Genomic DNA, 12,105 nt, shown 5'->3' with positions numbered 1-12,105 from the left:
TATTTTTCACTTGTACGTGAGTGTGTACTTGGAGTTAAATCAGAAAATCTTGGAGACTGGGGAACTCTTTTCTTCAAAGCTCTGCCCTTCCATTGTTCTTTCCTCATGTCTTTAATGAATTGGTTTGGCTTTCGACCACACAGACCAGATTGTGAAGAATGAAAGAAAATTAAGAAAGAAATAAACTTAAGTCATTGATTTAGCTCAAGGGAATTTTTCTGAGACCTGACCCAACCCAAAAAAACACCACCACCAATAAAACCCAAATGACACTTTATGTGTAGAGACATTCTTCAGCTTTTGGCTTGGGACCAGCCTTGCTGAGGAAATACCAGTTCACGCCATCAGGGTCTTATACAGAGACCCCAAATTCTCCGTTGTGTTTCATCATTTCATGTTTTGGGAGATCTAAAGCCAATTGCCTGAAGGCAGTCTCCTAAACCACATTTGGTGAAGGACAAAATGCTCTGGTGTTCATTGAAGAAAGATAGTCGTGCTCGCTAACTAGGGACTCACAATTACTGTAATCGGTCACAGGTCCAATAAAAGCCTCCCAAATCTTCCTCTTACCTTTGGTCTTGTTAACAGAGCTGTTGCATTCACTAACTAGTCTTAAATACTAAGGTATTATGAATTGTCCACATACTAATAAAAAAAAGATGTAAATGACTTGTCTTCTCCTGCCTACTGGAAATGGAAGCTGGATAATATTTATTATGTTATGAGGGAGAAAAGCTCAGAGTAAGAGTTGGGTGTTGCCTTAGAGGACTTGGAGTAGAATTGATAGGTGTTTGCCAATTTCTACTAAAAATATTCAGAAAATTATTTTGACCCTCTGGGGAAATAACAATATAAGAAACTTTAAGACTGACTGACTCTCCATGCCTGGGTAATTTTCTGTTTTCACTTCTTACTTGCTGTTTTTCTTAAAAAAATTTTTTCTGGTATTTTTCTATTTACAAAGTGCTTTCTATACATTTTCCCACTTAATGATGGTGACTCAAAGTGGCATTATTTTACTGAGGAACCATAGCTGAGGAGAGGTCATGAGTTTAAATAAGCCTACATGGATGATTTGGTAGGAGAAGATCTTACGCCTCTTGCTTCAAGATCCAGGCCTTGATTGTGTTTGCATGAATTGGCATTGAAGCCTCTTAAAATGGTAGGTGATTTGGACTTGGAGACAGGAGGTGCAGGGGCCTCAGCTACCTTTCCAATGCAATGTTCAGAATTACAGTAAGAATGGCTTTGTGGTGCTCAAAAGATGGCTGTGTGAGATTGTGGAGATGTCTGCCTCTGTGATTGGCAAGCACAGCCATACCAACGTCCACCCAATTGGTGTTGAAACCTTTCCTGGGCAGAAATATGAAGATATCTGCCCATCAACTCATGATACAGATGTTCTCAACCTCAAAAGGAATGATTTCCAGCTGATAGGCATCCAGGATGGGTATCTATCATGGCTCCAGGACAGTGGGGGAAATGCAGGAGGGCCTTCCTCTGTTTGAGGGAGGTCTCAGCAAGGAGGCTGCGGAGAGGAGATCCTGGTAACAGGGCGTCTGCCATGACAGAGGAGGCAGCTGTTGCAATCAAGGCCATGTCAAAATAACTGGCTTTCTGGGTGATGCTGGTGGCAGCAGTGATCCCTGAGCCTGCAGAGGCTCCTTCCCCAGCCTGGCCTAGCTCTGGCCCCACCTTTAGCTGGACTCCTACACAATTTAATATTGGAAGTTTTATTTTGGTTCCCCCACCCCATTAATCTGTTGGGGAGCCCCTCCCCTTCACCCTGCTCCCCTGGTCAGGAGTGAGTGAGTCATGGCCTTGGTCCCAAAGCTACCCTCCGATCTTTTCTCCTCAGAGCTACGGCTTGTGATTTAGATTTCTTTTCCGTTCTGGAATCAGAAAGCTATGGATTCTGGCAAATGGTCTTTGTGCCCTCCCCCCATGCAACCCTGGTGTGGTCCCTTGTTTCCCAGGCTCCACTCCCACAGACTGGGGGCCAGCCCCCTCCCTATGTCTATGTCTCTCCCCAAAATTCTTTAGCAGGAGATGGGAAAGGAGGAGAGGGGAGGTGACCTGCCCCATCCTTAGGCATCTGGGAGGGCCCTGCCCCATGGGCCTCACCTTTTCCTGTGGGTTCTCTCCCCAACACATTTGTTAAAATCAAACCTGAATAAAGCTACAAGTTTAACTTAGAAAAAAAAAAAAAGATCCAGGACTCTTTTTCTTCTATGAGGACGGTTTCATCACTTATTTTTAAAGGTCCACAAAGTCTTGCTAACAGGGAACAACATCTTGATTGCAGTTAAAAATTTCCAGCAGAGTAGTGTTATTTCCTTCCCACCTTTTGAATTTATGTCTTAGTGACCCCACAACACTTCTGAATTTTCTAAATGCATGTCCTCCTTCCAAATAACAAGACAAGCATATGTACAAACATAAGTGGATATGGTTTTATGGTGGCTCAAACAAGCCATTAGCTCTATTAGATAATTATTTTGGGGATGGAGGCATAGGCCACATGTCATCAATCCTAAAATGAAGTTTACGTCTTTTGGTGAATGTTCCCTAGCATTTAACTGATTTATAAATGACCACTTCATAAAATAAATGAGGAGTCCTCATTTAGTTATCTTGGATCATGCAACAGGAAGCATATGGCTCAAAGATAAGCATCCTATGAGTGCTTCATTGATATTTTATTTTATTTGACTGGGGCAGACATCAAATTATATTGGTTTTAATGAGTTTTGGGGAGTGAGGGTTATTTCCATCACCCAGCATGGAGAAGGACCTTGAAGGCTTAATAACCCACTTCCCTATATTTTTGAGCAGATTCAAAACAAGTGTCTAAGATAATCTCTGTTAATGACTGTTCTTTTGGCTCATTGGAATGGTGAAGGATGGCTTCCTATCCAGGCACATACATATCTCTCTTAGGCTCCTCCACTGTCGTGAAAGAATGCTAACACTATTACCAGCTTGACCTTTTGTCTTGTGGATCTGCGCTCAGCTAGCTACACAGCACAGCAGTTCTCTAGGTATTTTCCAGGAAGTTCAGTCTTAAGCTCACAGTCATTTAGTATTCAGCACAAGTGCAGCTGAGGGAAATAATAATTAGGATGGTTGCTTGAAGGACACACACACTTCCTTTATTTATATAAATATTCCAAAATCTATTCCTGAATGTAATCAGCTCAGCAGAGACTGAGTCCAGAAACTCTCACTGGGCCCTTGAAATTGTGTTTGGGATAACATTCCTAGGGATGTTACAAAACACAGCTCTAAAAAACTCATTTTATGTTCTTTATATCAAACAATGGCTTCTTTATGTGTATTTGTTAGAGAAATTATTGCGTGACTCAAGAATGAATATATAATTGTACTTTTTCTGAGAAATGGGCTTATTTTTACTTTACAGACTATGAAATAAAGGGCAATAGTCCTTCCCTTTTTCTGTAGAATTTGTGGTCCACTCTAAAGCAGGTGTGTGTGTCATTGTATCAGGCATTTTTATTTTCATTGTTGACTTTAGTTGATCATCATCCTTGTTTCTATATTTTCTTCCACTCTGCTTTCCTTTTCAATCAGAGGGGAGGAGGGAGGGAGATAATGTGGGAAAGGAGGGAAAGGGTCGTCAAGGAAGATGTATAAAAGACCCATGGACAAAGCCAGAGCCGGGAAGGATGGAGGGTGGGAGGTGGGGGAGGGTGGGGTGGGGGAAAGTGGTGGCGGGAAAATGGAGACAACTCTATTTGAACAACAATAAAAAATGATAAAAAATATGTAAGTAAATGTAAAAGAATAAAATTTAAAATAAAAATTTCTCCTGTTATACATTCTTGAGTAGTTATTTTGGAGATGTTCTTATGTGTAAATACTCTTGCATGACTAAAAAGATTTTCATTGCCCCTTCATGCTTGTTTATTTGGCTATGGAATTTCAAATTCAAAAATATTTTTCCTTAAAATTGGAAGGCATCACTCCAATGTCTTCTGTTATCCTTGTTGCAGATGAAAAATTTCATGGTCTGATTCTTGTGTCTCTGGGACTAAACAATTTTTTTTTCTGGAAGTTTTTAATGTTTGCCTTTGTTTTTGGAGCTCAAAGTTTTATGAAGATCTGTGGGTCCACTTTAATTCATCTTGGTGGCACTTTTACTTTGAAGATTTATGTTTTATTCTGGTGCAGTAAAATTCTCTTCTATTTATTTGAATATTTCCTCCCATTTGTTGTTTATGTCCCCTTCTCCTAAGTTTTCTTTTCACATTTTCCTCCTCTTTGTCATTTTGGTAGGTATATCAGGAGAGTTCTTCAAGATTACTTTATAGCTTGTCTATTAACTATTTTAACCTCCAAAACCTCTTTCTTCTTCTCTGTTTCCTTTGTCCTATCAGCTTGTTCTTTCATGGGTGTGATATCTTCCTGAATATCTTCAAGGCACTAGTTAGAATTACAAAGAAAACAACCTCTTTTTCCTACTTATTTTCACCATTATCTCTTCCCCTTGGATTCTTCTCCTTTGTGCTATTGGTTTGTCTCAGATTTCTGGTGACTTATGGTTGCTGGCTTGTATTTACAAATGAAGGGCTAGATGAATTCATGCAGTTGTAAAGACCTTTATCCCTGCCAGGCCTCTCCTTTAAATAGGAGGGCCAGTGATGTAGCCAGTTCACAGACAGGTTTTTCTTTGTCTGTTCTGGCAGCTATAATAAAGTACCATAGACTTGCTGGCTTACAAACAACATAAATTTATTTCTCACAGTTCTGGAGTCTGGAAAGTCCATGATGAAGGCATCAGCACATTTGGTGGTGGGTGAGGGCCTGCTCCCTGTTCACAGACAGCTATCTTCTTGCTGTGTTCTCACATTATGAAACCAGCAAGGGAGCCTCTTTGACAGAAACACTAATACCATTCATGAGGACTTCAACCTCATGATCTAAATACCTTCTGAAGTCCCCCCAGTACATTGGGGATTCAGTTTCAATATATGAATTTTGGGAGGATACGTACATTTAGTCTATAATACTGTGGGTTAGTCACGTAGTTTGGCAAATCCCATAGCTGTCTCAGGAAGGCAGGCTTTACTAGGGCCTGGGTCTGCTATAGCTGATGCAGAGGTTCAGAACCACTTCTCTCTTGGCCTGCATGCCCAACCTTGGTTTCCTCGTTAGGCATGTTGTGTCCTCTTTTTAGTGAGAAAGGGAGGAAGCATGTGACCCAAGTGGCTCAATTATTATTTAATTATTGTGGTGATGCTCCAAAACTAAGGTGATTGGTTAATTTATCTTCCAAACTACGAAACTTTTTTTCTTCAATTTTGAAGCATTTCCTGTTTATTAACTGACCAGATTACAAAAATGACCATGGTGAATACCTTAGTTCATCCTTCTAATAAGCCTGTTGATCTGGTTCTCCCTGTTACCAGCATCTCCACCTTCTACAAGATGGGTGGTCTTTTCCTTCATTCCACCTTGTGAAAAAGATAATTTGAAGGGACACAGGAAGTTATTTTCTTCTTTGAAGCATTTTCCAGCAGTATAGATCTCATGAATCAGATCCTCCACTTATGAGAATGAAAGGAAACCCTATTAATTATTTTGATAAGACAATAAGCAAAAACTGGACTATTACCCTCTCCGCAGCATACCCTCAATCTTTGTGTTTATCAACTGAATTTGGAAGTTTTCTGGGCTCCATTGGGAAGACCACTCTTCTAATGTTTTTCAGTGAGAACTGTTCCTATCTTTTTTTCATCTTGATCTCATCTGATTTTAATTTTATTTTCTAGATTTCCTTTAAAATTTGTGAAGCTGTATTAAACCCCTTATTTTCTAGCACTACTTTGTTTCTATTTTTTTTTAAACAGATATTCTGTAATTTCAGTGGGACCTCATTATCTAAAACACTATTTTAGGTTTTTATAGTTTTGCTCTTTGTTGGGCAATCAGGAAGAAAGGGGATGATGCTTTTATAGCCAGAGTTTGAATTGTTTCCTCCAGGCGATGGCTGGTTGAGAGGTTGCTTCCTGGTGGATTCTGGATTTCAGAGTTGTACATGATAGGGGCAAGCCCACTCAGGTGTCTGGAGCTCTGGACATCAGTCTGATATTTTTCTTATCAGCAGTTAGGTGAGCTAGACTGGAAAACAGGAACACTCATAGAAAACTGGCTTCTTTAGATGGGTAAGAAGGAAGCCATGTGAGTGGATGGCAAACAGACCACTACTCTTCAAATGGTAGAAACACAACCATGATCAAAGGCAGGGTGTCATGTGTCAGGAGCAGCCCTCAGAGGTACACTTCATACTTGGAAGCTGAGCCACAGGGGCTGCAGAGGCATTTAGATTCCTCTTGGACTTTGGGAAATGTGGACAGTTCTTAAAATTAATGATGCCTGGCATATAAGGGATGGGTATGAAGATATGTTCCCTTCTTCTTTCCCTCCCTTTTCATCTCCTTCATCTTTCTCATCTCCCTTCTATTTCCAGCTCTTCTTATTTTTGCTTTCCTCTTGGTCTTCCTTGTCCCATCCCTAACTTGTGCTTCCAAGTTACTTTCTACCCTCTAGTCTCCTTTATCTCCATGGTCATATGTATCTTTGCCAAATTCAGACTCTTACTCCTATCCCTACACTTTGTATCAACTGTCACTTATCCAAGTGGAGAACTGTGGGATTAAGGGACTCCCAGGTTAGATGGTCAAGTCACTGACCTTGAGAATCCAGCATTGACATCTGGTGGTTACTTGGCTGACCCTCTTCCCATAGCTTTTATTATTCCATCATTTCCCTTTGGTCAACTTTGGGTGCAGTAGACATGGAGGAAGAACTTGGTATCCTTACCACAAAAATAAATGCTCAGCTGGTATATCTGAGGCACTATCTTTTCTTGTCCTCTACAAATTTTAATTTCTGCACTATTATAAACTTTGGATTTATTATCCTTTTATTTTGTTATTTGTACTGGTGTTTGCATTTGCTTTCAGGTGATGTAGAGGTGTCTGTTGGTAGCAGCTATAACAATTAGGGCACCAGAGAACATAGAAGGTGATTTCTGGAAGATACCAGTGATCTGGAATGACGCAGAGGGAGAGTGCAAAGACTGTGTTCACTAGCCTTCATTCCCTGAGAGTCCCTCCATAGGTCTCTATAAGTGTGCCAAAGCAGAAGAGTGTCCCTCAGGCCAAAGCTGTGGGCAAGCAAATAAGCCTCTTTCTCACAAAGCCTGGGGGTGTGTTTCAGTCTGCTCTCTGTTCAGGGTCCTGAAGATGGTATTCTGCCAAGAAGTGAATTTCTGATTGTTATAGTCCCATGGGGCTCAGGAACATGAGCTCCCCTGTCCTCCAGAGCCAGGTGATCTTGGGGCATTAGGCATCTTCTGGGTGGCTGTGGCAAAAAACCAAGGTCACAAGAAATAAAAACTGGGGCACCAGACATATATAGAAGCTCCCCTCCAGGAGATATTGGCATTCTGGCGTGTGTCAGAGGTCAGAATGTGAAGATAGTGCCCACTGGCTGGACTCAAGCAGAGGGGAAGTACAAAGGAAAAAAAAGAAAGAGAAAGCTACTTCCAGCTGAGGGTGGGTCTACGGGTCTTTGATGATGTGGAATTCTCTCAATGTCCAGTGCTGGTTATAAGTATCACTTTTGGCTCCATGGCCATAAGGTCAGTGACTTCACTGGCCACTTCCGTATGGTTTTGTTTGACTATGTTATATCTTATTTTATGACTGGGTAGCAAAACAAAAAATAAAAATAAAAATTCCTTCCCAGAGTGGCATTTCATTTTCAGAAGCTCCTTGGCCTTTAGGAACTACTTGAAGCTAAGAGTAAGGGTCTTTGTGGAGCTGAAGGGATGTAGAAATTGGAGACACATAGTGTTTTGCTTTATGGCTGGCATCAGAAAGACAATGAGAAACATTTCAGCTTTCCATTTTGGGACTTTCCAATACATGTTCCAACATTTAGGCTGGAAAAAACCAATGCCCTTCAGATTTCAAAGGAAAGAATTCTTGCAACCTTGACAACAATCAAAGTAACCTAAGTGCTGTTATTTTAATGAGTTATATGATTCTTTGGGTTGAAAATTTAATTTCATACCTAATTTCTCTTTCTCTTTAGAAGTGGAACGGATAGTGAAAGCCAATGACCGTGAATACAATGAAAAGTTCCAGTATGCAGTGAGTAAATTACACATGATGCACACGTGCTGGCATGGGCCTTATCCCTTAAGGGCAGTAGAATTCAGGTCTTCTAGAACTTCATGACTTCACTAAAAACTTTCTTTGTTCGTCCATTTTAATAGCAAGGCACCATATGTTTCCATAAGTACAGAGTTTAGCAATATATACCCATTTCTACTCTGCACTAAGAGTGATTGATATTCTTACTGGTATGGGAAGACACATTCAGGCTTAGTCCATTTTGCTGCCTGTCTGGGCACTGCAGTACACAGGGATGATAGGAAAGTGGGTCTCCATGATAGCACTTATTGATAGAAGTGATGGTGTGGCTAGTGGGTGATGAATGGCATTTTGGAATTTTCTCTAAGCCGCTCAGGCTGAATGTGGAAAAGTATATGTAAGAGAAAGTCCCCAGGTCCTGAATGATTTTATTTACTAAATTAGTGGTGACAATGACTAATTAAAATGTGCACTTTAAGTTGTACTTAACTACTTTGTATTTTTTTTTAAATGAGGGTTTTCTTTATTTCCATAAATATTGAGTATCTACCGAGTGACTGGAACTCCTTAGAAATTTGGGATACACTGGTAAACAACATCGTGAATTATATCATGAGCCCCATCAAGGTGTCCCCATCTTTCTATGACTCAACCTAAGTTGCTATGTAGAGTCTTTATAAGCTCCAAGAAAGACAATTGGTAGAACTGATTCTATAGGTGACTTGTGGCCTATCAGACCTGCTCTACAATTGAGTATGAGCACATTAATGAAAGAAAGTTGCAATTCAAAGAGGAATTTGATGACTATTAAGGCATAGAAATGTGGGTGTCAAGAGGCAAACTGATAGTGTCTGTGCAGATCCTAGCCAGGGTAGAGAGAATTTTGGCCGATGGATTATTTTTAGTATTTTGTTTTCATTGGTAGATCTTCCCCATAAATGGGGATGGGTACATTGGGTTAGTGTAGCTTAATACTAGTAAGTTTTAACAGAGATAGCTAACAGCTTTCTCTTCTCATGCTGTGCTAATCACATAAACTGTGATTATAATTTAATGTTCAATGTAAGTTTCCTTACAAGGGGTCAGTACACTGTTTCTGTGACAGATTTCTCATTATAAAATAATATAATGGCACCCTGATTTTATTCATCAATCTTGCAAGCTTGGTTAAAGTAAGTCTGCCTTTGAGAGAAGGAATCGCTCTCAGGAGGCAGATAAACATGCTTCTCAGCCTGAGAGAGGGAGGGACTATAATTTTTCATGGTGATTAATGGTACTCAGTGCAACTTCCTGACATGTAGTCATTTAACCCTTCTGACTATTACCAGAATTTGCTCCATGCTTTCCCAGCCATTCTACAGCCAGTCCTTTCACATGGAGAATGGCCCTTGAAAATCTAGACCATTAAGCCCTAAATCAGAGGTGTAGGCATGTGTATATTTTAAGACCTTGGGGAAAAACCGTAATAAGTAATCTACTATGGGGTAATTATGCATTTAAGTGCTTAGCTACATATACTTGTTTTCCAACATGTAAGTGTTTTCATTCTGTGAGTAGCAACTCTATAAGGGAAGTCATATTTTATTTGCATTTTGTAAGATGCTGCAGTCTTTTGTACTTATAGTTACTTTTACTTAATTTATTAATATTTTGAACTTACAGAAAAGCATAGGAGATAATATGATACCCATGTGCCCACCACCCAGATTGAGTAGATGTTAATAATTTGCCTTGATTACTTCAGATCTTTCTTTCTTTTAAAAGTAATAACATACCAATGACACAGAGATGGTTTTCTGTTGAGTTCGCATGATCCTGACAAAAGCACGCAGATGTGCGGCTGCGGCTGTGTTTTCTGTTGGGTTTCCTAACAACAACAAGACAGTAGGACAGTATTCTGCAGCTGCAGCAGATCAAGCAAGGCAGCTCAGCCTCTGAGTTAATACATACCAAAGAAAGAAAAAAAGCCATTATGGGCTGACAAAACCAAGAATGTCAACACAATTGAGAAAGGGGAGCTGTAGAGCCCAGAAGGGCAGGTCTAAAGGCCACTGCAGTGGCTCACACGGATAGACCAAGTCCTCCTGGAATGAACATGGGTCCCCACTGGAATCAGTTGGTGGTTTCTTGTTTTGGGAACTCCCAACAGGATGGCTGGTCATACTGTGAGCTGTGAGGCCTCTCTCAGCCTCAGTCTATTTAGCTACAAACTTGGGATAATAAAAGTACTTACTTCATTGAGTTATTGTAAGGATAGATAGAATAAGACACAATAACCCTATGAGCCACTCTATGTAGAGATGGGATTTGAAGCTGTATCCATCTGATTTTAGAGCTTTTAAACCACTTCCTACAAGAATTTTTTTTAAGGGAGGCAGAATCCAGTGCCTTTTGCTTATCTTGAAAGGTTATTACTCCAACTGGAAATGGGTTTGAAAAGACCTTAACTGGTCCCAGGGAGAATTCTCATAATGACTAAAGAAGTAATATTCCAACCTAAAGGCTGAAAAGGAATGGAAATAAACTGAGACTTATGAAAAAGACGAAAGGAGAAATGGTGAAGGCCCTGAAGTATAGTGGAAAGAATGTTTTGGGATAAGATAGATCATAGTTTGAATCCTTCCCCTCTCTATGATTTGCTGACTTGTGATCTTGATTTGCTTATTTCTCTGAGCAACAGTTATTTCAGATGTGAAATGAGAATTTTTCCTTATAGGACTATTTACTAAAAGATTAAGTGAGATAATTTATATGAAATAATTGATAACAGTAAGACTAGCTAATATATTAGATGCTTACTATGTGCCAGGTCCTGCTAAATCTTTTATACGAATTTTTCTTTTAAACTTAACATGGCTGTGGGCAAATAGTCACCATAAATTTTAGATTCCCTGTAAAGGAGTGGCTTAAGTGAGATGTTGGTGATAATAGTGTTAAGGAGATACTGAGAAATTGGCTGAAGTTGTGAACTTTTTGGTGGAGGTATCTTGCCAAAAGTTAGCAAATATGTGATACTGAAGGTGTGAAAGTTGCTGATAAATTATGAAGATGATGCTAGAGTACAGAAACAAATGCACCAAAAATAAGAAGACTAATAATAATTGTGGTAGTACAGACCACTTCCGCCCTCTTCCCCACCAAATAAGCCATATGGAAGTAATAATAATTCAGTGAGATACTTATCGAAGCATTTGATGAGTTTGGGAAATTTTCCTGATCCTCTCAGTTAACAGTGATAATAATAACAATAAAGTTAGTGATGATGATCATATGAATAGCTGACACATGTGTGGTGCTTATTATAGGAAAAGCATGGCTCTAAGCACTCTGCTATATTAAGATTATCTAATTTCACAACTCTATGAGAGAGTACTTTTATTATCTCACTTTTATGTATGAAAACACTGAGGCACAGAGATCTCACTTCAATGGCTTGCTCAGGGTCACACAGCGAGATTATGGCTCCCATTCTTATAGCTGTGAGTCCTGCCATGTGCAAGGTGATCTGTACATATGCTGATCTTCCACACAACAGAGAGACTGAGTGGAGCTTCATTTAGTAACTGAGGTCACATAGCTAAGAGGTGGTCAAGATGGAATTCTAACTCATATTGACTGGATTCCAAAGATTTTTTCCCATGATTCTATGCTATTCTTTTGGTCAATCCTGAAAAAAAAAACTAAACAACAACAAAAATAAACAACTAGGGGAGAGTAATGAGAGGAAAATGGGGACACCTGTAATTGAACAACAATATAAAAGACTACAAAAGCTGCCCTCCAACCCCCCAAAACAAAAATAAACAAACAAGTCTCCCAAATCTCTGCTCCTTCCCTATGGGTAAAGTTTTTAAATTCTGGAGACAAAGGCAGATAAACGTGAGACCAAATTTTACAAATATGAGGCTAAGGATGACTTTAA

The 12,105-nt window shown here is 39.7% G+C and overlaps 1 protein-coding gene and 1 pseudogene across 5 annotated transcripts in view; both read left to right on the top strand.

Moving 5' to 3' along the window:
* ATP8B4 (ATPase phospholipid transporting 8B4 (putative)) overlaps positions 1 to 12,105 on the top strand; it is a 206,294-nt gene that overhangs the window by 25,318 nt on the left and 168,871 nt on the right. For all 5 annotated transcript variants that reach the window (XM_045823771.1, XM_045823772.1, XM_045823774.1 and 2 more), the window contains one exon: positions 8,122 to 8,180. In XM_045823771.1, the coding sequence (XP_045679727.1) occupies positions 8,122 to 8,180 (59 nt within the window). The remainder of the gene's footprint in view (positions 1 to 8,121; positions 8,181 to 12,105) is intronic.
* LOC123808871 lies at positions 1,154 to 1,609 on the top strand (annotated as a pseudogene).

This window comes from Phyllostomus hastatus, unplaced genomic scaffold (assembly GCF_019186645.2).
Source record: "Phyllostomus hastatus isolate PE091 unplaced genomic scaffold, TTU_PhHast_1.1 phas_scaffold_501, whole genome shotgun sequence".
Taxonomy (NCBI): domain Eukaryota; kingdom Metazoa; phylum Chordata; class Mammalia; order Chiroptera; family Phyllostomidae; genus Phyllostomus; species Phyllostomus hastatus.
This window is presented reverse-complemented; position numbering and strand designations above follow the sequence as displayed.